The sequence below is a fragment of the Lepus europaeus genome, chromosome 4 (genome assembly GCF_033115175.1).
Source record: "Lepus europaeus isolate LE1 chromosome 4, mLepTim1.pri, whole genome shotgun sequence".
NCBI classification, from domain to species: domain Eukaryota; kingdom Metazoa; phylum Chordata; class Mammalia; order Lagomorpha; family Leporidae; genus Lepus; species Lepus europaeus.
In genome coordinates, this window is record NC_084830.1 from 119,962,843 (window position 1) to 119,989,120 (window position 26,278).

The window sequence follows — 26,278 nt, forward strand, 5'->3', positions numbered from 1 at the left end:
TAATAAGCTCTATCTCGTCTCTGAAAACCATTTAGCACTGCACCGCTTAATTTCTCCTGGAGGCAGAATCTGCCAGATGGAGTCTTTGTCCCAAGCCACGTTGATTTGTCTTATTTTTAAACAGCAGTGAACATTGCATGAAGCTAAAATAGCAGTCAGCTCCCAGGTGTGGACTCACTGAGTAGAGGGGTGATCAGGAGTGTGTGGACAAGCCCACCTGGGACAGCTGTTCCAAATGGGCTATCAGTTAGGGAATGACATTCACAGGCAGCCGGCAGCCAGCTGCTGGTCACGTCTGGGTGTCACTCTGTGCTGGGGCATGCTGTTTCTGCTGGAACACGCTGCACTTGACCACTCATCACTATCCCTGGCTGGATGCTCTGGGGCTGTGTCTCCCTGGCTTCTCTATAAACACTGTCCTCACACTTGAGAAGACACAGTAGGCCCCAGAGAATAGGGTGGCATGTGCAAAATGGCCACGTGCAAGAAAAAAAGGCCCCTGGTCTCTATTTTTTTTTTTTAAATCTCTGGAATTCCTACAGTTTGCCTATAAGGGTAATCCTTCAAATTATGTACCAGCTAAGTTAATAAAATATGTCCCCCTCCCCTCAAAAACTCTTCCTTTAAGGTAAACACCCCAAAGTCATGTTGATCCCCTAGCTTCAGTACTGCTCGTCACCCAGTGGGGATGCTGGGGTGTGTATGGCTCTGAGTGAGGTGCACAGTCGTGGAGATGGGCAGTCACCATCTTGGGGAAGGCAAACCCACAACAGTGACTGAGAATGTCCCTCCACTAGTGCATGTCAGCCTAAGGAAGAGAGGGTCCCATCCAAAGCAAAGACAGAAGAAACTATTACAAGGATATATCTGAGTTGCTTGGGTTTCAAGGAATAATGTAGAGAGATCGGACTGGCTTGGCTTGAGAGTGGCTCCACTGACCATGTGATGTCTACATCATGGCAGGAATTGCCCAGACAACACTGCAGCCCAGCTCACATAAGGGACTGATCACGGACACCTGTACACCATGAATTTAACTTCATATCCCATCACTTGAATAACCTACAACCCATAAAAAGCAGTGGAGTCCTTTATTAGAAGAAAATGAGAATTTGGTGTCCATAGGTAGAGGTGTGTTGACCTTGACTCTGCTGTGCCTCTATGTGCAACTCTAACCAGCATTTGCCAGACCTCAGGGAACTGGTATGCTTTGGAAGTGTTGGCCATCGGGATATTTCTCAGAGTCAAAGGTGTTGTCCCTGAAGTCCATCCCAAATGCAAGGTGCGACATTGAGATTGTAACAATTGCCCACATCACTAGAGGCACTGTCCAGTAGGACACAGAGACCAAAGGAGAGGAAGAAGGGGAAGATGCAGGCAAGCTGGGTGATAAACCCTCGTTCTTGAAGCAATTTTGCTGCAGGGTTGAACAAACCTTTTTTTCTTTTTCAATACATCCTCTCAAAAAGAAAAATAGCAACAGGAAATGCAGTCCTTCCTTTACACCATGTGATTTCTTTTCTCATTGAGAGTATGAAGAGCTCCAGTGACTGTAGCTTTATCCTTGGACATTTCAAAGATATTCCCAGGGCCACTTTGGAAAAATAGAATCATTCTTTGAATCAGCAGAGAGACCATGAAATGTTTAACAGTTACAATGGCACTCTTGGTAGAAGAGCATCAACCATGAGGATATAAACAGGTTTTTAAGCAAATAAACAATTGCCAAAATGACACAGGGAAACACCTGGGGTGGCTGTCCCTGTTCTTCATAGACAGAAAAAGTGATGTGGGTGAACAGAAACATAGAAAAAGCTTATCAACTGAAAAGTGCTTAGCAAGCTAATACTTTTGCATGTAAGGCAGAATTAGTACTAAAATACTACAGGCACCTTGCTCCCAGAATAGCCGGAAGTGGTCTCAAGAACCACATGGATGATAGTGCCAGTGCACTGACTCAGCCATGTCTGTGGCACTGAGCTCCCCAGAACCATGGGCACTTCTGCAGAACTCTGGGGTCCTTTCGAGCTATAAGACTGCTCCCCAATTCTAATGTTCCTGATAATTTTATGGAACCTGATCAAATCTTCCAAATGCAAGCACCTTCATTTCAGGGACCTGGGAAGGTCCTCCAGGAAGATCTTGATGACCCAGAAGATGGAATCTAAGTATGTCTTACCTAGGGCTCCTCCCAAGGAAGGCAAGAAAGCACCAAACCCTTCATCTTCCTCAAAGACTTGGATGAAAGCAAAGGAGAAAAGTGAAATTCCAGTCATATCTCTTTCTCTGTGGAAGAGTAGACTTGTCATGCCTAAGGCAGCTCAGAATCCAGCAGAAACAACAACGTGCCCAGAGGGGCTCAGCATCAGTGGAAAAACACAGCAGGAGAGGGCCTGCCTCTTGAGGCCTGACAGTGCTCAGGTGCACCCAGCATCAGACCGGCTGGGCTCAGTTTAAAAAGACCAGACGTGAGGTAGACGTTTGGTTGTGATGCCAGTTAAGGTGCCCACAGGCAATACTGAGGTTTCTGGGTTCAATACATTCAATACCTGGCTCTGACTCTGATTCTGCATCCTGACTGCAGCTAATACAGAACGTGAGAGGTGACGGCTCACTTGGTTTCCTACCACTCACATGGAAGACCAACACTGAGTTCCCGGTTCCCGAGTTTGGTTTGGGCCCTGCCCAGGATCATTACAGCTGTTTGGAGAATGACCCAGCAAATGGGAGCTCGTGCTCACTCAAGTCCTCTCTCCCCACTTCCTCCTTCCCTCCTTCCTTCTCTCTCTGCTTCTCAAGAAAACACCCACATGTGCAATATTGGCTTGATGCCACATCCTAGATTTTAAGAGTGACAGATGCAACTTGAGAAGAACCCACATCTCCAGGTCAAACCTTAGAACTGTACTACACAGGAGTACTGGAGGGTACACAGAAGGTTAAGCAGGACTTGCATGTCCACAGGCTTTCTAGGAAAACTGATGAGTGTCTTAAAATATTTCAAGAATAGTGGAAGATAGGATAAGCCATGTTGCTTTCAAGAACAGAACCTATTAAATATTGGACTGGGCAGAAGGAAGACTTTCTGAAATGAGGCTCTTGACAATGGAATGTATTGCCTAGGGAAGCAAGGAATCCCTTTGCTGGATGTGGAAAAGCTAAGGCACTGGTATCACCTGAGAGGTATCGCCTTCCTGAACTGTGAAATCTAGGTGCTTTGATGTCAAGCTGGGCCGGGGCTCAAGTTCCAGCTCTGCTTTTGTGAGACTTTGAGAATTTTTTTTACCTTATGTTTCCTCATTTGTGAAGTGTTATGATAACATCTACTGCAGTGGTTATTTTGCAAGTAAATGAAATATTAATACTCAGCATGCATTAGAAATGCTAAATTTGCAATTATTCCTGGACTGTTTATCTGAGCTTGATAAATTGTATGGAAAGTTAAAGTGCATAATTTCCTCAGCCTCCTGATTCTAGGGTTACTGCAGGACCCAGCTCATGAATGTTCATGGTGTCTGCTTCCTAATTCTCAGACTGTCCAGTCTTCCCTTAGGCACTGCTCCAGATCTTCCAGGGCAACGGCCAGTATCCTCACCTATCCTACTCTGATCTTTCTGTACTCAGAGACGATTTTTTCTATATCCCAGTTCTTTGCAACTTTGATTTCCCCAATGATTAATGGCTATTCTGGTAGATGAAGTAATTTTTGAACTTTATCTGAGAGGCAGCAAGATGGAGAGAGAAAACACTCCTATCTTTGTTGCTGGCATGGGGGAAGTGAACCACTCAGGACTGTACTGAAGCTGAAGCTGAGAGCCAGGAACTTAATCTAGGACTCATATGTAGGTAGCAGGAACCCAGTCCAAATGAGACATCCCCACTGTCTCCAAGAGATTGCATTTACTAGAATCTGGAGTCAGGAGCCCATGTTAGAAGTTGAACCCAAATGTTTCAAGATGGTTATTATCTTAACTGATATCTTTACTGTTGACTAAGCCAAACATCTTTCCCAAATAACATATATTAAGAGTATCATGTTAATATGATAACAGAGTTACCTTCTCTTTTAAAATATTTCTCCTGTTGGGAACAAAGGGCTGCTCACAAAACCTGGTCAACGGGCAACAGTCAACCAAGATTCTAAATAATCATGAAGATAAATCATTTATGAGTGAGATTCTATAGACCTTGCCTAGCTGGTCTAGAAGGATCATGTTAGTGGTCATTTGGAGCAAATGAAAATACTGAGCAATCTTAGGATAAACTCACTTGGGAGATACTTAGGTATAAGTGGGACCTTCCTGCGTTAGTCTCCTGTTAATTGAGTAATAATAAAGCTGACTCAGACACACGTCTTTCTCTCACCAAAGGAAAGAGCAGAGGTACGTGCAGAAGTGCTGGAAGGATGTGCGAGTGGGAGACTTTGTCCAGATGCGGTGCAATGAGGTCATCCCAGCGGACATACTCCTCCTCTTCTCCTCGGACCCCAGTGGGATCTGCCACCTGGAAACCGCTAACCTGGATGGAGAGACAAACCTCAAGCAGCGGCGTGTTGTCAAAGGCTTCGCCCAGCAGGTAGGGCTCTTTATGAGGTCTTCAAAGGTTAAGGTCAAAGGGAAGTAGCAAGCCAAGCCTAGTGGGAAATTTAACTTAACCTGCTTGGCGGAAGGGAGAGAAGCAGATGTCTCCTTCCCCTAGGTGTTTTAGAATCAGTAAATCTTCTCAGAAGTAGCCTCTGAAGAAAGTGCTGTCCTCACATCACAGATAAGGAAACTGACACTTAGAACTAGGTAATGGACTGAATACCTCGGAGTTCTTCAGCCAGAACTCCATGTGTTCAATTGAAAAAACTATGCTCTCTGCTCCACATCGAGGAGTTTCATAGCTGTTCAATTTCCCTGGGACCAAGCCACCCTTCTGCGCCCATCCAATCCCTGTTCATTCTGTCCAGCTCAGCTCTAGCAATCTCTCCTCGCTTGAATATTCTCTAAGAGTCTTTTGATCTCTCCCAACCTGTAAGTGAGGTAAGTGGATACTTGAGAAAGCTCATGGAAAATGGAATTAAAAGGCAGGTGTATTTTGATGCAAAAATATTTTGGAACCCATGCATAGTTTTTCATAATGTGCATTTTTCATGAATTTTTGAAGACCTTTCTATGCATGGATTTCAGAAATTTTGCCACCAAAATAACATCTTTTAATTCCATTTTCCCATGATTGAAAAAAATAAACTTATGTTATTAGCTGTTTTCCCATTTGTGCATTCCTTGCCCTCTCAAGAGTACTAAAACCTCTCCAAGGACAAGAAGCAATCATGGATATGTTTGTTTAATCTCTACATTTATGTACATGATATCTTGGACGTTATCAAGAAATCAATATTGTTTGCTGGTCTGGGGCTCAAACTTTGGATCCTAAGGGTTCAAAGACCAATCCCTTAAACTTACTAGATAACTCACTCCAGACAAGTTATTTCCCTCCCACATCTTAGTTTTCATCTGGAAAATGGGTATAAATACAGTACCTTTTGCACAGGGAAATGGTGATGTGATTTGTGCATGATAAGTAAGTGATGTGTACATGATTTAGTTAGCATATAAATCTGTGCATGGTAAGAGACCAGTAAATAGTTGGTATTAACACCAATGGCTTCTGTAGGCACATGTGTTGATCAATTGAAACTGGGTGTGATATTTTAATTTCCAGTTAAAATGTTCCTTACAGGGGTTGATTTCTACTCTGGTATCTTTCTCTAACTGTGAGAAAGAACAGACTCGTATCACTTGGCTTCAGCCTGCCAGTTCTGGCTGGGGAAAAATTGAATGGATTGGGAGATATAGGAGAAAATAGGCAAATGTGTCTTTCCTCTGAAATTCTTGTGAGCAGGAGTTCATTTTTCTAGACTGAAACTTCTGAAAAGGTGACACTCATCACACCTCACCTTACCTCTCACTGCACCTGATGAACTGTTCTCATAAAACCCTTATTGTGTGATCGATTCAGCCCCCAGCAGTCTGATCTCATATCCTTACAATGGGGATGATAATAGCTATTTGATGTTTTTCTATGAGATCCAAATGAGATAAGTAAAGAACAAAGTACAGTGCTCAGTACCTGCTAGATAAATAATAAGCAGTAGCTATTGCTGTTCCTGGGCTGAAGCCACCACCCCCACCAGACCACCATGGTGCTACCGTTGTCACAGCAGCTTTTCTGTGCATCGTTCTCCAGGTTCTGATACAACCACTGAACTGGGGTTTGGTCTCTGAATTTTATCTCCTTTGCTTGTCTGTGCCACGTTGGCTGAATCCGCCCCATGTTTATGAAAAGGCAGGGCAAGATCTGGTCCAAGTTCACAAAGTCATTCTAGACAAGCAATCATTATCTGTTTCTGGGCTCAAGTCCCTACAGCCTGCTTTCTTGACCAGACACTGTCACACCTTTTTAACCATAACTCACAAAGAGAGATATAATTACTCGTTGACATGTAAGTGAATATGCATGTGAGTCTATAAGACTGACACCTTAGCCCAACCACATGAAGGAATTCAAAGACTTTCTAGTTCATTCTATTTCATCTCTTTTAAGTTCGAGAAGCAGTGAAACTTGTATCTGCTTACAAACCTCCCTTTTGGCTCTCCAATCCAAACCTCCTCATCCAATCCTGAATCAGTTTCACTCTCTGAGGCAGTTATTTTAGTGCTGTTGCATTTTATCCAGTGGCTTTACTTTACATCTTTGGCAGCATTTCACAAACTGTTTCTTGCATATTAATTAGATAGTTTGGGATTTAGCTGGAATGAAGAGCAGGTTGAAAGGGTCATTCCCACTCCAGTGCTATAGAGCAGCCAATTTAATAAGTCTCTTGAACTCTAGCCCTGGATTCTCAAAGGATGCTTGGCAAGATCATTTGCAAAGAGGCAGGAAGGGAAGGAGAGAGAACAAGAGGGAGTGAGAGCAAGAGTGGAAGGGAGAGAGCGAGAGACAAAGATAGGTGAAACAAAGGAAGTTTGAGCTGAAAGTTTGCAGAATTCTCTATTCTGTTTCAGTTCTGGACTCTTATCCTTTGCTCAAGTGCATTTTTCCCTGTCAATAGTAACAATTAACTTGTTTAAAATAAATATTTATTTGAAAGGCAGAGTTACAGAGAGGAGAGATAGAGAGAGATCATCCATCTGGCAAATGGCCATAACAGCCAGCGTTGGGCCAGGCCAAAGCCAGGATTCTGGAGATTTTTCAGGGTCTCCCATGTGAGTGTTAGGCACCTAAGCATTTGGGCTGTCCTCTGCTGCTTTCCCAGGTACATTAGCAGGGAGCTGGATCAGAAGTGGAGCAACCAGGACTCACCAGTGCCAACTTTGTGCCAGTTTAACCCCCTGAGCCACAACCCCAACCCCAACAATTAACTTTTATTGAGCCCATTCTGAGGGATCTGCATGATTGCTTTGTTTATCCTCATAACAATCTAACGAGATCAAGATTATTATTGTCCCATTTTCACAAAAGGAAACTGGAGCACAGAGAGTTCACACAATTTGCCCAAGGCCACTGAGCTGGGATGCATTGGACCCAGGATTAAAAGGCAGTTTTATCCCAGGCCCAAGCTTTCCAAGTCTACAGCAACTCACGTCCCTAACTCTTCCCTGTTACCTCAAGTTTACCCAAAGATGCTTTCTTCCAACCACACATTTATCACTTGCAGTATTCTTTCTGTACATAAGTAGCAGGTGGCAGGAAGAATAAATGTAGGCTCAACCAACTCCCTGGGGAGGAGGAGCTTTAATTGTTCTTTGTTACCTTGCCTCTCCTTTGTATCTAGCACAAAGAAAGATTTAATATGGATAGTATTCACTTTGGCTAACTCTATGCCAGAATTTCCCCAGTGTGTTGCATGAAGAATTTGATGAGAATTGCAAGAAAAATAAATGTCACAAGGTCAAATAAGATCAGAAGACTGTAGGTTACAAGTTTTCAACTATTGTGTACTCCAGAATTTCTCTGATGTTTTAATAAGCTCCATGGAGGAGAAGGGGCAGGTGATAGTATGCTGTATTTCCAAACACATAACGACAGAAACATTTTAGTACAAGGAATATATCCCAGGAGCCGGCACCATGGCACACTAGGTTAATCCTCCACCTGCAGCGCCAGCATCCCATATGGGCGCCGGGTTCTAGTCCCAGTTGCTCCTCTTCCAGTCCAGCTCTCTGCTGTGGCCAGGGAGTGCAGTGGAGGATGGCCCAAGTGCTTGGGCCTTGCACCCCATGGAAGACCAGGAGAAGCACCTGGCTCCTGGCTTTGGATTGGCGCAATGCCGGCCATAGCGGCCATTTTGGGAGTGAACCAAGGGAAGGAAGACCTTTCTGTCTCTCTCACAGTCTAACTCTTTCTGTCAAATAAGTTAAAAAAAAAAAAAAAAAAAAAAAAAAAACAAGGAATATATCCCAGAACTACTACAGGAGGGATGGGATCAGCACTGAACAATTTGCGCTACACATGTATTACCAGTGTTAGGGTATATTCATAATCACTGAAGGGGAAGCTTAAAAATATGTGTGCATCCTTCTCTGTCACCACATTAAATTGTGACTCACCAGAGCTGAGTAGGAGCTGAGCCCACACGTTTTGAAAATATTCCCCCAGATGCTCTTAACATGGACCTGTCACCACCTTCTTAGAAACCTGTACAACAAAGGAAATCACCACTTTGATTACTTCCGAAAAGACGTATAACAATGAGGGGAAAAGCAGTGTCTGGGCGCTTCACACGGCGTGCCAGTGCCTCTGCTTGTGCTGTCCCCCTTTGTCCTTACAACCACCCTGTGATGTAGGCGTTACTGTCCCCGTTTTACAGATAAAACTCTGGGGCACAGAAAAGGCAATTCTCACCAATTGTTTCAAAGATACATACAGGGTTTGTTTGGAATTTTGTGACTTTTAAATAATAAGTGGTTTTTTTTTCAATTAATTTTTCCTCTGAATCCCTATTATGAGAATTTTTCCTTGCCAAAGGGTTTTCTGTTCATAGAGGTTTCTAGAAAGTACTCACCATATGCATTCGCTGACACCCATTTGTACTGTCCCATGGGTGATGAAAGATTCCTATGTTCCTTTACATCAGAGTTGGTGAGACTTCTTCTCAGCTCCTGTGGGCCAGTATTGTTCAAGGTAGCATCTACCAAACACTTCTCCCAAGAAGCTCAGCTCTCAAAAATCATGGTCTATGGCCAATTCAACAAGTCTGCTAAATTGCCTTTAACTCTGAGCTCTCCAAACTCAGTAAACCTCAGAACTGCTTTTTGACACAAATACTTTGATTGTTCCTCTGGAACTCTGGGGACATAATCCTTTGGTCAGGTTTGCAGAGAAGGTGGGGAGTGATGGGGAAGCAGACAACCCTGTAGGCCTGGGCCATTCATTCCTCCCTTTCCTGTGCAGATTTCAGTGAATCTGGAAGAGCTTCCAGAAGTAGCCTTCCTTCTGGAACACTCTGGACTATTCTCACTATGGCCCAAGAGTGGGTTTCAAAATGCTCTATCCAGAATTCAATTTGGTCCAAATCAATTTTTTTTTCCATTTGAGACTTTTATAGTGAGTCATCTATTTTGCTTTTAAAATTTATTTATTTATTTTAAAGGCAGAGTTACAGAGGCAGAGGGAGAGATAGACAAACAGACAGACAGGTTTTCATCCACTGGTTCACTCCCCAAATGGCCACAATGGCTGGAACTGGACCTATCCAAAGCCAGGAGCTTCTTCCAGGTCTTCCACGCGGGTGCAGGGGCCAAAGGACTTGGGCCATCTTCTACTGCTTGCCCAGGCCCTAGCAGAATGCTGGGTGGGAAGTGGAGCAGCCAGGATTCAAACTGCCACCCATATGAGATGTTGGCAATGCAGGTGACGGCTTTACCTGCTGCGCCACAGTGCCAGCCCCAGTGAGTCATCTTTGAATAACAAAATCATTGATGTCTTTGTGAAATATTTACTTCCATATTTTGTTGTTGGGAAAAGGACTGGGAAGGGGAAAGAAATCCAAAATTAGGATTATACTAAGGCCTGCACAACGGGCAAGAGGACCTGATGAGAGAATTAAGTTGGGGCTGGTGTTGTGTAACCAGTGATGCCACAACCTGCAGTGCCATCTTCATGTATGGGCACCAGTTCATGCCCAAGCTATTCTTCTCATCCAGCTCCCAGCTTCAGCCTGGGAAAGCAGCAGAAAATGACATAAGTGCCTGGGCCCCTGCCACCCAAGTGTGGAACCTGGGAGGAGCTCCTGGCCCCTGGTTTCTACCTAGCCTATGCAGCCATCTGGGAAGTAAGCCTGCAGAAGGAAGACTCACCCTCCCTCCCTCCTTCCGTCTGTCTGTCTCTCTCTCTCTCTGCCTCCCCCCCCCCCCCCGTAGCTCTTTAAAATAAATTTTCAAACAATTAAATTGTACAATTTACTCTTTGGTAATATTCTGATACCTGAAACTTATAAAAGGTTTTTTCTTTAAAAATGTTTTATTATGTATTTGAAAGGCAGAGTGACAGAGTGGGTGAGAGGGAGATCTTCCATCTGCTGATTCACTCCCCAAGTGGACACAAATGCAGAGGCCGGTCGAAGCCAGGAGCCTGGAACTCCACCTGGTTTTTCACGTGGCTTGCAGGGGCCATCATTTGCTGCTGCCAGGCACATTATCAAGGAGATGTATGGGAAGCAGAGTACCTGGGACCTGGCACTCCGGCATACCTGGGATGCCAGCCTTTTCACAAGCAGCAGCGTAACCCGCTGCACCACAATACCCACCCTAAAAGGATTTTAACATAGGCATGATTTGACACTTGAAAAAGAGTTTGTGCCATTCTTTTTGGTAACTGGAATAGTTTTCAAAGCCAAAGACTCAGAAATGAATTCTTGCAGTTAGAACTTCAGCTCAAACATGTTTCTAGTTATCTCCAAATTGTTGATGCCAAAGCCCTACTGAAAGGTGTTTCAGATCACTTCCCGATGCCAGCTAGGGACTAGCTTTGCCAGTTAGGATCCATGGACAAGCTGCTCTCACATCACTGAAGAGCTTGTCAGAAATGTACAATCTCAGCCCCCACCCCAGAATGACCAGAACCTGCATTCTGGTAAGATCCCCAGGTGATTCATGGGCACGCTGAAGTTTGCAAAGCACTGGACTAGGGCATTACTGATGAATGTAATAATTGTGCTTGTTGCTTGCCTGCTGCTCAAGCTAAAAATTCTCCATTGTGTCTGTCTTAACCAGCTTGCTTTCTGCCAATAGTGGTTTGAAGCCGTTTGCTCAATGAGTAATGGCTAATTGGATTCTCTGCACTGAAAATGTGTACTGATTTTATCATACTCAGGGAAATATTTTTAAAACATTGAGATTCAGTAGGGATGAATTTGTCAACACCCCCTGTCAGTGATGATAAAACCTTGGATGAAGCAAAAGGGCGCTACCAGGCCTTTCAATCCAGCCTGCCCTGGGAACCAGGAAAAGGCCTGTTTTCCAATGAATTGTGTAAGGAGAACTGTTCCTTACAGGTCATCGCAGATTTTCTTCAAGAATAATCTTTAGTGATTGTTACCTGTTTAATCACTGCCAACATGGTAAACACAAATCACATTTTATTGGATTAGATAAAATCTATATAATATATAACAAGAAATAATATCAGAAGAAAACCTGATTGAACATACACTGTGAACCATATGCAATTCTTCTAAGTGTTTTATATCTATTACCTTTCTCTCCTCAAAAAAATCCTGTGGGTTTGACACTAGTTTCTACATCTTACAGATCAGGCATCAAGTAACCATACTAACAATTGACTGAGCTCAGATTTAGACTCTGGCAGAATTTCTTTTTATTATGGAAATTTTCAAATGTACACAAAACTAGAGAAAATAATATAAAATTTAATGTATCATCACCTAACATAAATAATTGATAACCAGTTTTGTTTTTCTGTATCCCCACCCTCTAAAGTCTACATATATTTCCAAGCAGATCAACATTATAACATTTCATATTATAAATATTTCACAGTGTAGCTCAAAGGATAGGCTTTTAAAATACATCATTATCACACCAAAATATTAGCAGCAGTGCTTGGCATCAGCTTCGAATCAGTGGTTGGTGTTTTCCAGTTTCTTTGAATCAGGATCCAGATATTGAGAGCAGTCTCTTAAACTTCCTTTATGCCATTTGTCCTCCACGTAGTTCTCTTTTTTCTTGCATATTTCATTTTTGTTGCTTAATAATCCACATTGTTTGCACTATGAAGCTGCCCATAGTCTGGCTTTTGTTTCACTATAGTGGTACCTAAAATGTTTCCTTGTACACTACAAATCTCTGAGTTGGTTGGTGGATCTAGTGCCTAAATCGGGTTAGATCTCATCTTTGTGCATATGTATGTCAATGTTGCATCATAGGAAATATAACATGTCCACCTTTAAGCACAGAATGTCTTTTTTCAAGGTTAATACTCATTGGTGTTGGTTGTTTAGATTCATTAATCAATGGAATTTGTAAATAGTAATACACTATTCATAAAGAAAAATTTTCCATTGTTGAATACTTGGCTACTCTGAGGTACCCTCTGTATAGGAAATGTAGGATATGTGTTTGATTCTTTATTTTATTTACCAGTTTTCAAAATAATGAGTTGCTTGCTTGCATCCATCAAAGGTGTCCCATGAGTTTTTCATTTTTAGGATCAATAAGAACCAAGGGATCTAAACATATTGTCTGTCACGTCAATGCAGTTGTTATCTTACTGACTGCTCTAAAAAAGAAATGCCACCTGAGTTCTTTTAACATGACATCAGTAGTGTATGATAGATCTTGTTCTTTGAGTAGGAATGATATTTAGAAAACACAGTGCATACTAGAGGTGCTAATTGTTATAGGGTTGATCATTGTTTCTCAGCCACTTAAATGGACAGAACTAAGGCTTTTTTAAATACTAAATTCATAAATGTTCATGCTGGTATTTCAATTCAAATAAAGGACTAAAGTTTTTATTTCACCTCATCAATATTGAATATGTCAATCTTTTTCTCTCATCAGGCAAAGTCCTTAACCACCATCACCTTTTGATATTTGACCCTTACAATAGCCCTTTGAAGCAGAAAAGAATTAGTAACATCTTAGAGATGTAGAAATTTAAATACAGAGAGATTGAATCTGTCAGACAATTCAGAAAATAGCGTTGAGCCAGAATTAGAACTCAGTTCTGATATAGCTAAATATTTTCCCATTGTTAAAGTAATTCTTAGATTCCTTTATATGCAGTTTTTATTTTTAAAATGAATATAACTTCTATTTATATGAAAATACTACAGTTATGCAAACAACTTGACAGTGAGAGTACAACCCTATGAAAAATGGTCATTTTTATTTTCTGCACACATTTGGCCTTCTTTGATGAGTTTCTCCTCCAGTCTTCTGTTTGGATGCAAGCACACACATGCAATGGAGACATGGGAGATCTCCTCTTCCCAGTATTTAGCATTATTTGCACACTTTGGGTAAAAAGTCTTTGGGAGGTGTAGGCTTTTAGCCTATGGATTAAGAAGCCCTCATTCCGTTTTGAGTGCCTGGGTTTGATATTTGGCTTCAGCTCCTAACTCCAGCTTCCAGTTACTACATACTCTGGGAATTAGCAAGTAGTGATGGACCAGGTACTTAGGTCCCTGCCACCCATGTACAAGACCTGGATTGAGTTCATGGTTCCTGGCTTTGTCCTGGAATTCATTTCTTTCTCTATCTCTCTTTCTCCCCCTCCCTCATTTTCTCTGTATCTTTATCTCCCTTTCTCCTTCCTTCTCTCCCCTTTTCTCTCCCTCTGTCTCTCTCTCCTGCTCTCCTTCCCTTTCTCTCTCTGTATACTCTCTCTCCCTCCCAGACAGATAGTCTCTGGAAGCGTGGCTAGGCTATGTGAAAGATTTAATCACATTAAGGTGTTAAAATTTTTCTCCTTCCCACTACCTCCATATCCTAAGATAACATATTTACATTTCAATTTTGGCCCTCACTGCTGTAACCACTAAGGATTATTGTATTTAAAATCATTGTGAGAAATAGCTGATGTCTGAAATGAGAACCATACTAATCTAATATATGGATTAATCAAGACTCTTGGTTGCATGTAACAGAACTTTCATTCATTGTAGCTTAGAGAAAGTAATTTAGTGGAAGAATACAAGGGTAACTTACAAGGTCATGTGGAACCAGAAACTGAGAATTTGTCAACATGTAGGGTCTTCAAAAAGTTCATTAGAAACACACATTACGAAAACACTATGTATTTTAAAATTTTTTGCACCAAAATAAATTTAAATTCAGTTGTTAATAAACTTTTTGAAGTAACCTCATGTGACATCCATGTCTTGTCTCTGTTTCTCTCCATGTTTGGCTTTGACCCCTCAAATCAGATTCTATTATGTAGAAGGAAACATGGCACCAGTGGTACTAGTGCTTTAGCTTCACCTCCCAGCCAAGGACTAGAAACCTCCCCTGATATCTCTATTATTAAAGAGACTAATTGGCCTGGATGGTCTCATGAACCCAACCCTAGACCAGTTAACCCTGGTCAGAGAGGGAGGATGCTGTCAGTGGCATCCTTCACTTGAACTTGACGGCCAACACTGCTCTAAGGAGCATTCTGGGCAGCACAGCAGTAGACACCTATTATATCTAAGACCCTCAGTGCTATACAGTTTTCAGAAAGCTCATGAAAAGTAGCTATTATGAAAGTACTGTCATGGATATCAAAATTTTTGCACCAAAATGAATTTATCTTTTAATTCAATTTTCTATGAATTTTTGGAAGTACTCTATATCAGCCTAATTTATGTACAACCAAGGTCATCAATCCTTAATGAGAGTGTCCCAGTATCCTTTGTCTCTCTTTCCTATGATGTCTGCTGCTATTTCCTCTTTCAAAATACCCTCTGCCTAGGCAGTATTCTGTACAGTGAACCCTGTCAATCTGTTCTCTGTGCTCCCATAGAATTTGTTCTTGCCAGTCTCAGTGTAGTTCACTGAGTAAGTTCACTCTGAGGAGGTGCTCCTATTGCCAGAGCGTATGCTAGGAATTTTGTGGTTAATTTTGTGGTTGTTTACCAGCACGGGTGACACATTATGATCCTGTCTTCTGTGAGCAACTTAATGCAGGTTTTTTTTTTTTTTTTTTTTTCTTTGCTGAGAGAAAGAGAGACAGACAGCGATCTGCCATCTTCTGGCTAACTCCACAAGTGCACACTGTAGCCATAGCTAAATCAGGAGACAGGACTCCAATCTGGGTCTCCAGTCACTGAAGCCATCCCATGTTCTCCAGGGCATATACCAGCAGGAAGCTGAGACTGAGAGCAGAACCAGGACTGGAGCTCACGAACACTGACATGGAACACAGATGACTCCAGTGCCATCCCAACTACTAGACCAAATGCCACCCTAACTAAAATCCATACTGTCTTATTTGTGGCCCCTTTGGCCAAAATATGAAGTATAAGATAATGGATCACAGATCACTTCCTTATGTCTCAGTTACCCAGAACAAGAAAAATTTGTACAAAAAATGGTTTGCCTGTGCATTACACCCTTAAGGTGCCACTGCCAAACTGGTGCCAGCTGCTCATACTTGAGGCACCATGCCATTCACTCCTGCACTCACCAGATACTGACTGGAGGCTTTCTTTGTGCCAGATACTGTAGCACACTCCAGGACTCCAGGAGGTACAAACTGTGACTATGTGCTCCAACAAACCGTTGTTAATGAACAACCTCACCAATAATGAATCCCTTTTGGAAATGACATTTTTCGAAACCCTCCTTTTCTGAGTATTTGCTTGGCATGCCTCATAGGTTGGGGAAGTGCCACAGCAAGATCTCAAAATTGCATTTAGTTAGCCCTGAATAGGGAAAAGAATATTCGGCACTGGAGAACTCAGACAGTTATGACACAGAGCCTCCCTCACACAGCCCAGTTCATGGTGGTCTTGGTTTTTGGAAATGCCGAGAGAGAAAGATATTTTCTATTCTCTGCTTCATTCCCCAAGAGCCTGAAACAGCCAAGACTAAGCCAGGTTGACTCCAGGAGCCCCAGAACGCAACCTGAGAATCCCACGTGGGTGGCAGGAACCCAAGAGCTGGAGCCATCATCACCTGCTATCTTCCAGGGTGCATATTAGCAGCAAGCAGGAGTTGGAAGCAGAGCCAGAACTCAAACCCAGACACTCTAATCTGGCATATGGAAGCCCCAAGCAGTGTCTTAAGCACTGTGCCGCCAGCGCCGTGGCTCAACAGGCTAATCCTCCACCTAGCGGCGCCGGCACACCAGGTTCTAGCCCCAGTTGGGGTGCCGGATTCTGTCCCGGTTGCCCCTCTTCCAGGCCAGCTCTCTGCTATGGCCAGGGAGTACAGTGGAGGATGGCCCAAGTGCTTGGGCCCTGCACCCCATGGGAGACCAGGATAAGCACCTGGCTCCTGCCTTTGGATCAGCGCAGTGCGTCGGCCGCAGTATAGCGGCCGCGGAGGCCATTGGAGGGTGAACCAACGGCAAAGGAAAACCTTTCTCTCTCTCTCTCTCTCTCTCACTGTCCACTCTGCCTGTCAAAAAAAATAAATAAATAAAATTTTTAAAAAAGGCACTGTGCCAAGCACAAACCCCCAATCCCTGTTTGTCTGCCCAAGAGCTAGGGCGGGCAGGGACCTTCAGGGTGTGAACGTGCACACTATTTCCTCATCCAGAGCCGAAGGAGAGTAACTGCCAGTCACTCTGCTGTGGGTTATCTTGGAAAGAACTTTTGTCTATCAGGAAGTGAAAGGTTTATCAAATGTTGGTAACTCATTAGGTTTCAGATAGGCTTCTCAGAAATCAGGGTGCTGTTTCTTTTCTATACCAGGAAGCAACCTCAGTCACCTAGCTCAGCAGCTGGGGTGTGAAGAACATTTGCTTTCACCATCTTGACAGACTAGTAAACTACAGCAGCAACTCTAAATAGAAATCTTCCAAAGTTGACACAGACCTCCCACAGATCTGCCTTCATTGGCATGCTTGTTCTACACAGTACCCTCTACTGCTTCTCGCAGTCCAGGTGAGCAGTCCACAGTGAGGGTTACTGTAGCTGTATTGTCAACCTTGTCCCCTCCCCCAGCTGGGGAGTAGGAGAAAAGAGGGGGCTCTTCTTGACAGTCCTGTAGCCTGAGGATCCCAGAGAAATGGGCTCCCAGAGATACATAGCAGCTTGGCAATCACTGGTCCAACTCGTCCTTATCGCATTCTTGGCTCATAGTAGAAACAATAAAAAATGCATTCTGCATTGGAGAGGAGAGTGTGACTGGCTTCTCTTTCTTCAGTCAACAAGATATTTCTTGAATGATTTTTCCTGGTAGATACAGAAGGACATTAAAGTGATCTCAGACATGCTTCCTGTCCTCTAAAAACTCTCATCTAGGAGTCCCATCTTTTTTTTTTTTAACAAATTGGTTGTTACTTAAAACATGAAAACAAAAAGCTACTATGAACTTAGTGACTTTTTAAATTATTAATCTCAGGAATACCTATAGAAATTTGAAAAATAGTGGTACATATGTGTGACTTATTCTTACTCTGCCTATAGATAGTAATTTGTTGCATATAGAGTTATAGACAAGTTGCAGTAGCTTAATCTAACAATTAGGAACCACTGGCTTATAAAGCCAGCTTGGTATTTGACAATTAAAAAAAAAAATAAGACATAACAAGTTACACGCGCATGGTATGGCAATTAATAATTGTGTGAGGGGGTCAGCATTGTGGTACAGGGGGTTAAGCTGCTACTTACAGAGCCTGCATCCCATATCAGAGAGCTGGCTGCTTTGCTTCTGATCCAGCTTCCTTCCAGCTTTCCTGGAATGCACAGGAAGATGGTTCAAGAACTTGGGCTCCTGTATCCATGTGGGAAACCTGGATGGAGTTCCTAGCTCCTGGTTTGGGGCTGGCCTGGCCCATACTTGACTGTTACAGACATTTGGGGCAGGGAGATGAACACGTAAATGGAAAGTACCTTTTTCTCTGATCCCCACTTGTCTCCCTCTCTCTATCTCTCTATTGCTCTGCATTTCAATTAAGTAAATAAATACTTTTTAAAAGTAGAAGAATATAATCAAAGTAGAAAATTCAGAATTCCCCATACCTAGAAACAACCAATACAAACAAACAAAAAAAGTCTGAGTTCAAGAAAGAACAGGCGGCCGGCGCCGCGGCTCACTAGGCTAATCCTTCGCCTTGCGGCGCTGGCACACCAGGTTCTAGTCCCGGTCGGGGCACCGATCCTGTCCTGGTTGCCCCTCTTCCAGGCCAGCTCTCTGCTGTGGCCCGGGAGTGCAGTGGAGGATGGCCCAGGTCCTTGGGCCCTGCACCCCATGGGAGACCAGGAGAAGCACCTGGCTCCTGCCACCGGATCGGCGCGGTGCGCTGGCTGCAGCACACCTACCGCGGCAGCCATTGGAGGGTGAACCAACGGCAAAAGGAAGACCTTTCTCTCTGTCTGTCTCTCACTGTCCAGCCTGCCTGTCAAAAAATAATAAAAAAAAAAAAAAGAAAGAACAGGCTGCCATGTGGTAGACAGAGATGGGGTTTTAAGAGATAGAACCCTTGAGTGAGCAAACAGGTTTAAAGATTGTCAATATAGAAATATTGGGAACACAGTATTAAAATGGCCCTGAGGTCTGCTCAATGGGCAGACAGCATTAAATGCTGGCATTAAACAAAGAAAAAGTACAAGCTTACCATCATACAAACCTAAGTTCCAATAAGATCTGAGACCTTAGACAAGTTACATAGTATAATCAGTAGTCAGTTTTCTCTCCAATAAAATAGAGCTAACCTGTCCCAAACACTTCATGCCAGAGTTGGAAAGATTGAGTAAGATGAAGTAAATAAGGGGCAGCATTTGTAAACTCTCACCTTATCAAATAAACAAACATCATTATTTTTTAAAATCCCAGAAGGAAGTATTCTATATAAGAGGGAGTAATCCAGTTTTTAAAATATTGTCTGTTTATTTGAAAGAGACAGAGATACAGGCTGGTTTAACCCCTAGAGGCCCACAACAGCCCTGGGGCTGGGCCAGGCCAAAGCCAGGAGGCTGGAACTCCATTCCAGTCCCCAGGTGGGTGGCAGGGACACAAATACTGAGCCATTACCTGCTTCCTCCCAAGATGTCCATTAGCAGGACACTGGAATTGGCAGCAGAACTGGGACTTGAACTCAGGCACTCCAATATGGGATGTGAAATCATCCTCCCACCCAAGTAGGCCAAATTTAATTAGGGTTCTTCACAAATAACAAAGTGATTCGACCTTACTAAAATGCAAATATTACTAGAGCAGGTAGAGAAGAGAGGGAGAGGAGCACACAGCATCACTCAAAACCAAATGAAATCTGAAGAGGCAGGCACAGAGACAAGATCCTGGAAACTGCAGCAGGTTGGACAGGGGTGGGAGAAGTAGTTACTTGATGGTATTGTTTTTCTCTCCCTGCCTTGGGTCATTCCATTCAAGTCAAAGCCCCACAGTGGGAGAATCCACTAGGCAGGGTGTCTTGCCTTGCATGCCAGTCAAGATTCTGAACCAGTAAGGAAAGATAATTTCTGAAAAGGAAATCAGAGAGTTGTGCATGAAGTGGGGAGTGGCAGGTGGGCAGCCAGGACACTGGGATCCATGGCAAACCATTACAGAAGATCACTCCGATGTTGACTCAACCACATTGATGGATCCCTTTGATATCACAGTTTTGAAGCTTAGAAAAGTAAAACTTGAGACAACTGCAAGGAAAGTGGCCTTTTCTAGCTACTGGAATGTATTTTAAGGTGATTACTCCATCTTGGCCTCCCCTGTCTCCCTGGGAAGTGGCAGGCTGGCTGTATCAGAGACATAGGTCAGTAAGGAGTACCTCAGCCCCAGGGAGTTATTACCCACTGGCCTTTGGCCCACTTTTCTTTTGCTTTCAAAGATAACCGCCATGCACACACCTGAACTAAACTGGGAACTCGTTTTATGGCTGCCATAACTGATTTGTGTCAATATTCCCCTTCTTCCCTCTCTCTCTCACTTTCCCCTATGGTTCATATATCACAGGTACTCAGAAATGAATAAGTGTATGCAAGCATGAGTGAATGGAAGACTAGGCTGGCCTGGGCTGGCATCTAGGGCTTTGACTGCAGTCTTACAAGGTGCACCCAAGAATTCTCATGCAATCAATGACTTATTTCCACCAAACAAAGTTAAGAATGTACCTGACGCCTTCTCTAATTGTATGACTCAGTCTTTTACAGCTTTGTGTAGCAGTCCACACAGCTTCCTGTCTCTCCATTCAGTACCTACATTCCTAATGTAACCATATCCAGTATTAACTTGACCTCAACGACTCTTTATGGTATGCCCATTAAAACAGGTGTTACAGGAACTTAGGAAGCTGACAGTTTACCGGAGGGTGAATAGATCCGGACACAGAAGTGTTAAATGGAGGAACAAGCAGTGTTGAGCAGAAACACATAAAAAAAGAGTAGTGCATTCTGATTGATATAAAGGTCTATGGGATTGGTTGGAGTGGGCTGCATAGAGGAGGTGGTAAAACAAAACAAAACAAAAAACCTTTTATATGTTAAAAAAATTAAATATAAGATCCTCAAAAGAATGTAGTCCAGGCAATTAAAAACCTTTACCCTTTGTAGGGACCCTACTTTAAAATGAAAACATATTTGGAAGAAGTAATCCGACATTGCTCATCAGCTGTAGCATGTTTATATATTTTCTGCTTCATATTAGGGAACAAATTCATTTATCATCTCAGTTCCTTGATTCACAGGAAGTAGAAATTGAACAAAGAAAGGGAAACAGGACCACGGGGAGACATGCTGGCCTTCTGCCTGGGCAACCAAACAGCTCTGTGCTTCTGAGAGCTGCCTCGAGCTGCCTGCTCCAGAGTGAGCGAGCCTGCAGTGAAAGGCTGTCTGCTGTATGGCACTTGGGAAATCATGATTCTCTCGAAGCCTTCCTTCTTCCATCGAACAATAGAGATAATAATGGCGCCTACCTGATGGAGCTATTGTGAGAATTAAAGGAGATGACATTAATAAAATAGTTGGTGCTTGGTACCTAATCAGCACCCAGTGAATGCTGCAGCACTGACATTGATGACAGGAGGAGGAGGAATAAAGGTGATGAGTGCTGATGATGACCACGATGATCAGATTCCAGTGATGTGAGTTGCAATCCTGGCTCTGTTACTTGCCAGCAGTGAGACACTTGCTATACTGCATTCTCCAGAAGACCTTAATGACACATGCCTGGCACATACAAAGTGCTCCAGATAGGCAGATCTGGCTGAAGAGACACACACACTCTTCTCTGGCAAGAGCTCACCTCTTCCTGTCTCTTGAGTGCTCCCCAGGCATTTGTCCAATAAATAGGACTTTGATCACAGAGCAGTGCCTTACATGAAAGTTTGGATCAAAAAGAAAAAGTCAGCTAGGTGAGCTTCATCCATAAGCTAAGACAACTGTCGGATGGTGAGGGAGTCTTAACCTGTCTCTGAAGGGAATCAGAAACCTCTGAGTGAGGTTAAAATAAGGACCCCGGCAGATTAGTAAGACTGGGAAATTCCCTTGACCTTGGGATATCCCAGCAGCTTCCCCTGAGTGACAGCAAGCCAGCCCAAGTAGTCATCTGTGGAGACAACAGGACCCATGTGGCCCCCCTCTCCACAGCCCCTTTGGGTGGAGGGTTGGAGAGGAGCCCATGGGAGTTAGCTGGAAAGAGCAAGATCACCCCTGCAAGAAAAATGTCAGACAGACAAAGGACATGCAGCCAGTGCCCAGAAGGAAAGAAGAACATGGAACCTGGGAATGGGCATTGCAGGAGGAAGGTTGCTGACGAGAGGCAGACGTCACCATGGCGACCATCCATGCCGTGGCTATCCACCAGACAACAGGGACTCAGGAGTCACTACGGTAGGATCATTAGCTCAGTTGATGATCTCAGGCCCCTCTGCCACTCATATCTGGAGTGACTTTGGATTTAGAAACCCAGCCCTGAGCTGAGTTAAGGCTCAGGAGTGAAGCACACGGCTTCATCAGGGGCCTGAGAGCAGCTGACAAATTACAGCATGATTTGTCATCGTTTCAGAACTCGGCAAGTGTTTGTCCCTGAAAGAATCGATACCTGGAGGGAAAAGGGCCGTATTTTTAGAAACTCCTGGATGGGTAATTTATTTCAAGTGAGTCGAGGGTTTATTTATGTTGGCACCCCCACAGATGCGATGGACAATGTATTTACACGGAGCCAGAAAATGCTATCATTTCTTCAAATCAATTTACCCCTTTGAACAGCTCTACCTTACAGCTTTCAGTGATGAGTTCACTCCAGTGCTAAAAGCTCTGCCCAGGAAACCATTTCCAGCCCACCTTTAGCTCTGCTACCCTCTATGTGCATAGCTGGTCACACATCTCAAAACGTCCCCACTTGGACTCTGTGTTCTGATGCACAGCTGAGATGGGCAGGGCAGGTGGAGTTAGCCTCATTCCACAAGCGAAGAGACGGGGGCTCCAGAGTTGAGCATAGTGCTAGTCAAGGAGGAATCAAGCTAGAGAGGAAGTCCTCTGTCCCCGTAGCTGCATTTCACTCCTGATTCACTGTAAGAACTTATGCAACTGAAAAACCTGGGGAAAAAAAAGAGCCAAGCTTGTGTTTAAAATATGAAGGTGCTTACATGAAAACTGAAATTGAAAGCTAAGTTTATTTGGGTGCAAAAAAGTTTTGAAATTCATACGTAGCTTTTTCGTAATCAACATTTTCTATGAACTTTTTCAAGTTCCCTCGAGTAGATACCAGATTGTTTCCCAGGAGGCAGGGCGCTACGCAGGTGAGGAACAGAGGGTCTGCAGGTAGACTTGGATTCCAATCCCAGCCCAGCCTACCCTCTGAATCACAGCTTTCCCCTCTTCAGACAGAGGATATGTGAAGCACCTGCTTCAGTGAATAACTGCTTACAGAAATTAGCGTGCATGAAGCTATCACAGTGTCGGACAGAAATGAGAGTCCAATGAATGCTATTCAGTTTGTTTTATTAGGTACTGGTTTTTACAACATTTTTACAACAGGAAAACAAATTCACACAGTGAGAATGAATATTCACTAGTGAAATGGTTAATAGACCTGTGGTACATTCACGCAACTGGTGTTAAAGAAGTAGAAAAATTTGGCCGGCGCTGTGGCTTAACAGGCTAATCCTCCGCCTTGCGGCGCTGGCACACCAGGTTCTAGTCCCTGTTGGGGCGCCGGAGTCTGTCCCGGCTTCCCCTCTTCCAGGCCAGCTCTCTGCTATGGCCTGGGAGTGCAGTAGAGGATGGCCCAAGTGCTTGGGCCCTGCACCCGCATGGGAGACCAGGAGAAGCACCTGGCTCCTGGCTTCGGATCAGCGAGATGCGCCGGCCACAGCGGCCATTGGAGGGTGAACCAACGGCAAAAGGAAGACCTTTCTCTCTGTCTCTCTCTCTCTCTCACTATCCACTCTGCCTGTCAAAAAAAAAAAAAAGTAGAAAAATTTAATAGCATGTAAAAATGTCAAAGATAGGAGTGGGCATTGTAGCACAATGGGTTAAAGCACTGCTTGGGACACAACCCCATCTGTACCAGAATGCCAATTCGAGGGCCTCTTTGCTCCACCTCTGATTCAGCTTCTTGCTAGTGTGCCCAGGAAGACAAAGTATGGTGGCCCAAGTACATGAGCCATTTCTATCCATGGGGAGACTCAGATAGAGTTCTGGACTTCTGGCTTCCACCTGACTCAGTCTGGCGGTTGTGGTTATCTAGGGAGTGAATCTTCAGATGGAAAGCCTCTCCCTCTCTTTTTATCTGTTTCCTATCTCTCTGCCTTTCAAGTGGATCTTTCAAAATAAAAGTTCAAGATATATGGGTCACACAATCTCATTTTTGTAAACTGTAAATGTGTATGTGCATGCTTATATAAATATATGTGTGGATATATTTTTTAAACATTAGAAATATATATATAAGCATATGAGCTGTGGCTATCTATATCTATATGTGGCAGTAACATATAATCCTGTTCTACCTACTGTGGTAACCACTAACCATAAGGAGCTACTTCACTTTAAATTAAAATTAAATTACGTTTAAAAGCCAACTCTTATAGTAATGACTAAAGGCTAGGAAGAGTAGGGGATGGAGGGAGGTTGAAATGGGCACCAAACACAATCAGGAACAGTACGTTCTCATGTTCTACAGCACCTCGGGGTGATACAGTGTACAATCACCCATTATGTATGTGATGAAGAACCAGAAGAGAAGAACTCCAAAGCACTGAACATAAATGACAAGGAGATGGAAATGCTAATCAACCTGTTTTGATCAGCACACATTGCATACATACATACATCAAACTGTATCCCATTCATGGGTTATCTATCAAATCATGTGTTAACTATCAAAAATATATAAAATTATGAAGAGACTAAAAGAGGGAAGAAATTCCCTCAATCAAACTACCACATTTCAAATGCTCCACAGCCACAAGTCCTTAGTGGCTTGCAGACTGGACAACACAGACTCAGGACAGGCCTCCGACTGCAGTCAGTTCTGCACAGCACTGGGGGCTCAAACCCCACCCTGCCAGAGAAGGGTGGGCAGAGCCACACCTGCCCATTCCCTGTAGCCAGCTTGCCATTTGCATCCACTTTCTCCTCTTCGATGAGGATTTAACTCTGGTTCTGACACGATACAGCTACCACCGGGTGATGAAGCAGGATTACCTTATTTCAATGGTTCTAGTAGTGATTAGCTCCCTCTTGATCCTATTACGAGCAGATCCCTTGGACTTAATAACTTCACGGAGTCCTCTGTCTCCCATAGGAGGTGCACTTCCAGCCGGAGCATTTCCACAGCACCATCGTGTGTGAGAAACCCAACAACCACCTCAACAAGTTCAAGGGCTACATGTAAGTATGCAGTGGCCTGTGCCGCTGGAGAACACCTCTTCTGCAGCCTGAAAATATGCAAACAGACAAGCAACTGGATCCTGGGGGATTGGTTCTTTCTATCACAAAGACCGGCTCAGGACAGCTAAGTTGGACACAAAGAATGAATCGTCTGCCATGGTTAAATGTGCTAATGACTTTTCTAGATTGAGATTATGCCCTGAGTCAAGGGAGCAAATCTGGTTTGGTGAAGATGGGATTTTCTAAAAGTATGTGTATTGCACTGTTGGTAAGAACAGAGCAGCAGCACTTTGCAGTTGGACCCGGATTTGAATTGGAGTTCTCCCAGTCATCAGCTGTGTGAGCTTGGGTAAATTCATGAACTTCTCTGGCCCTTGTTTTGTACATCTGTGAAATACAAATTCTATGCTCTGTATCATAGGAATTTTTTTTTCTAAAAATTAAGTTGTTTTTCATAAACAAACCTCTTGCCACAGCAACATGTAAGTTCCCAGTGTATAGTGGCTGCTGCTGCTGCTGCTGTAATTATTGTGATTCTTTAAAAAAAAAATTATTTATTTGAGAGGTAGAGTTACAGACAGGGAGGGAGGGACAAGAGAAAGGTCTTCCATTCACTGGAATTCCCCAAATGGCCACAAACACCAGAGCTGAACCAATCTGAAGCCAGGACAGGAGCTTCTTCTGGGTCTCCCACATGGGTGCAGAGGTCCAAGTACTTCATCTTCCATTGCTTTCCCAGGCCATAGCGTAGAGCTGGATTGGAAGAAGAGCAGCTGGGACTGGAACCGGCGCCCATATGGGATGCCAACACTGCAGGCGGCGGCCTAGCCCTACTATACCACAACACCTGCCCCCAGTTACTGTGATTCTTACTGCCCAATTTTGGTTCGCCCTAAAGATGGTAGTGTAATTCTGATCCCATATTGGACTGCTGATGTTTCTGCAAAGTAAAAGCAATGGTAATGGATGCACAGCAGTGCCCTTGCCCCGTGTTTTAGAGTACCTTCCCAGAACACCCTCTCCTGTAGTCTTCACAGCCACCCAGGGGAGCAGCTGTCATGATCCCTGTTGCTCAGATAGGGAATGGGCCTTCCATCCTGCAAACAGGAGTCACCCGAAGTCAGACAGCAGGGACAAGATGAAGCCAGGATGTTTAAACGGGGGTCTTCTGACTCCAACTGCAGTATGTGTTCCAGTGCTGTGCAAGGCAGAGCTGAGCCATGCTGTGCCAACCACTCTCCCAACCGATTCAGGATTGAGGCTAACAAAGACTTT

General features: G+C 43.7%; 1 protein-coding gene across 1 annotated transcript in view; it reads left to right on the forward strand.

The window, feature by feature from the left end:
• ATP10B (ATPase phospholipid transporting 10B (putative)) overlaps positions 1-26,278 on the forward strand; it is a 111,395-nt gene that overhangs the window by 18,628 nt on the left and 66,489 nt on the right. Inside the window, exons 3-4 of the mRNA XM_062189682.1 lie at positions 4,371-4,575; positions 24,918-25,003. Coding sequence (XP_062045666.1) covers positions 4,371-4,575; positions 24,918-25,003 — 291 coding nt within the window. The remainder of the gene's footprint in view (positions 1-4,370; positions 4,576-24,917; positions 25,004-26,278) is intronic.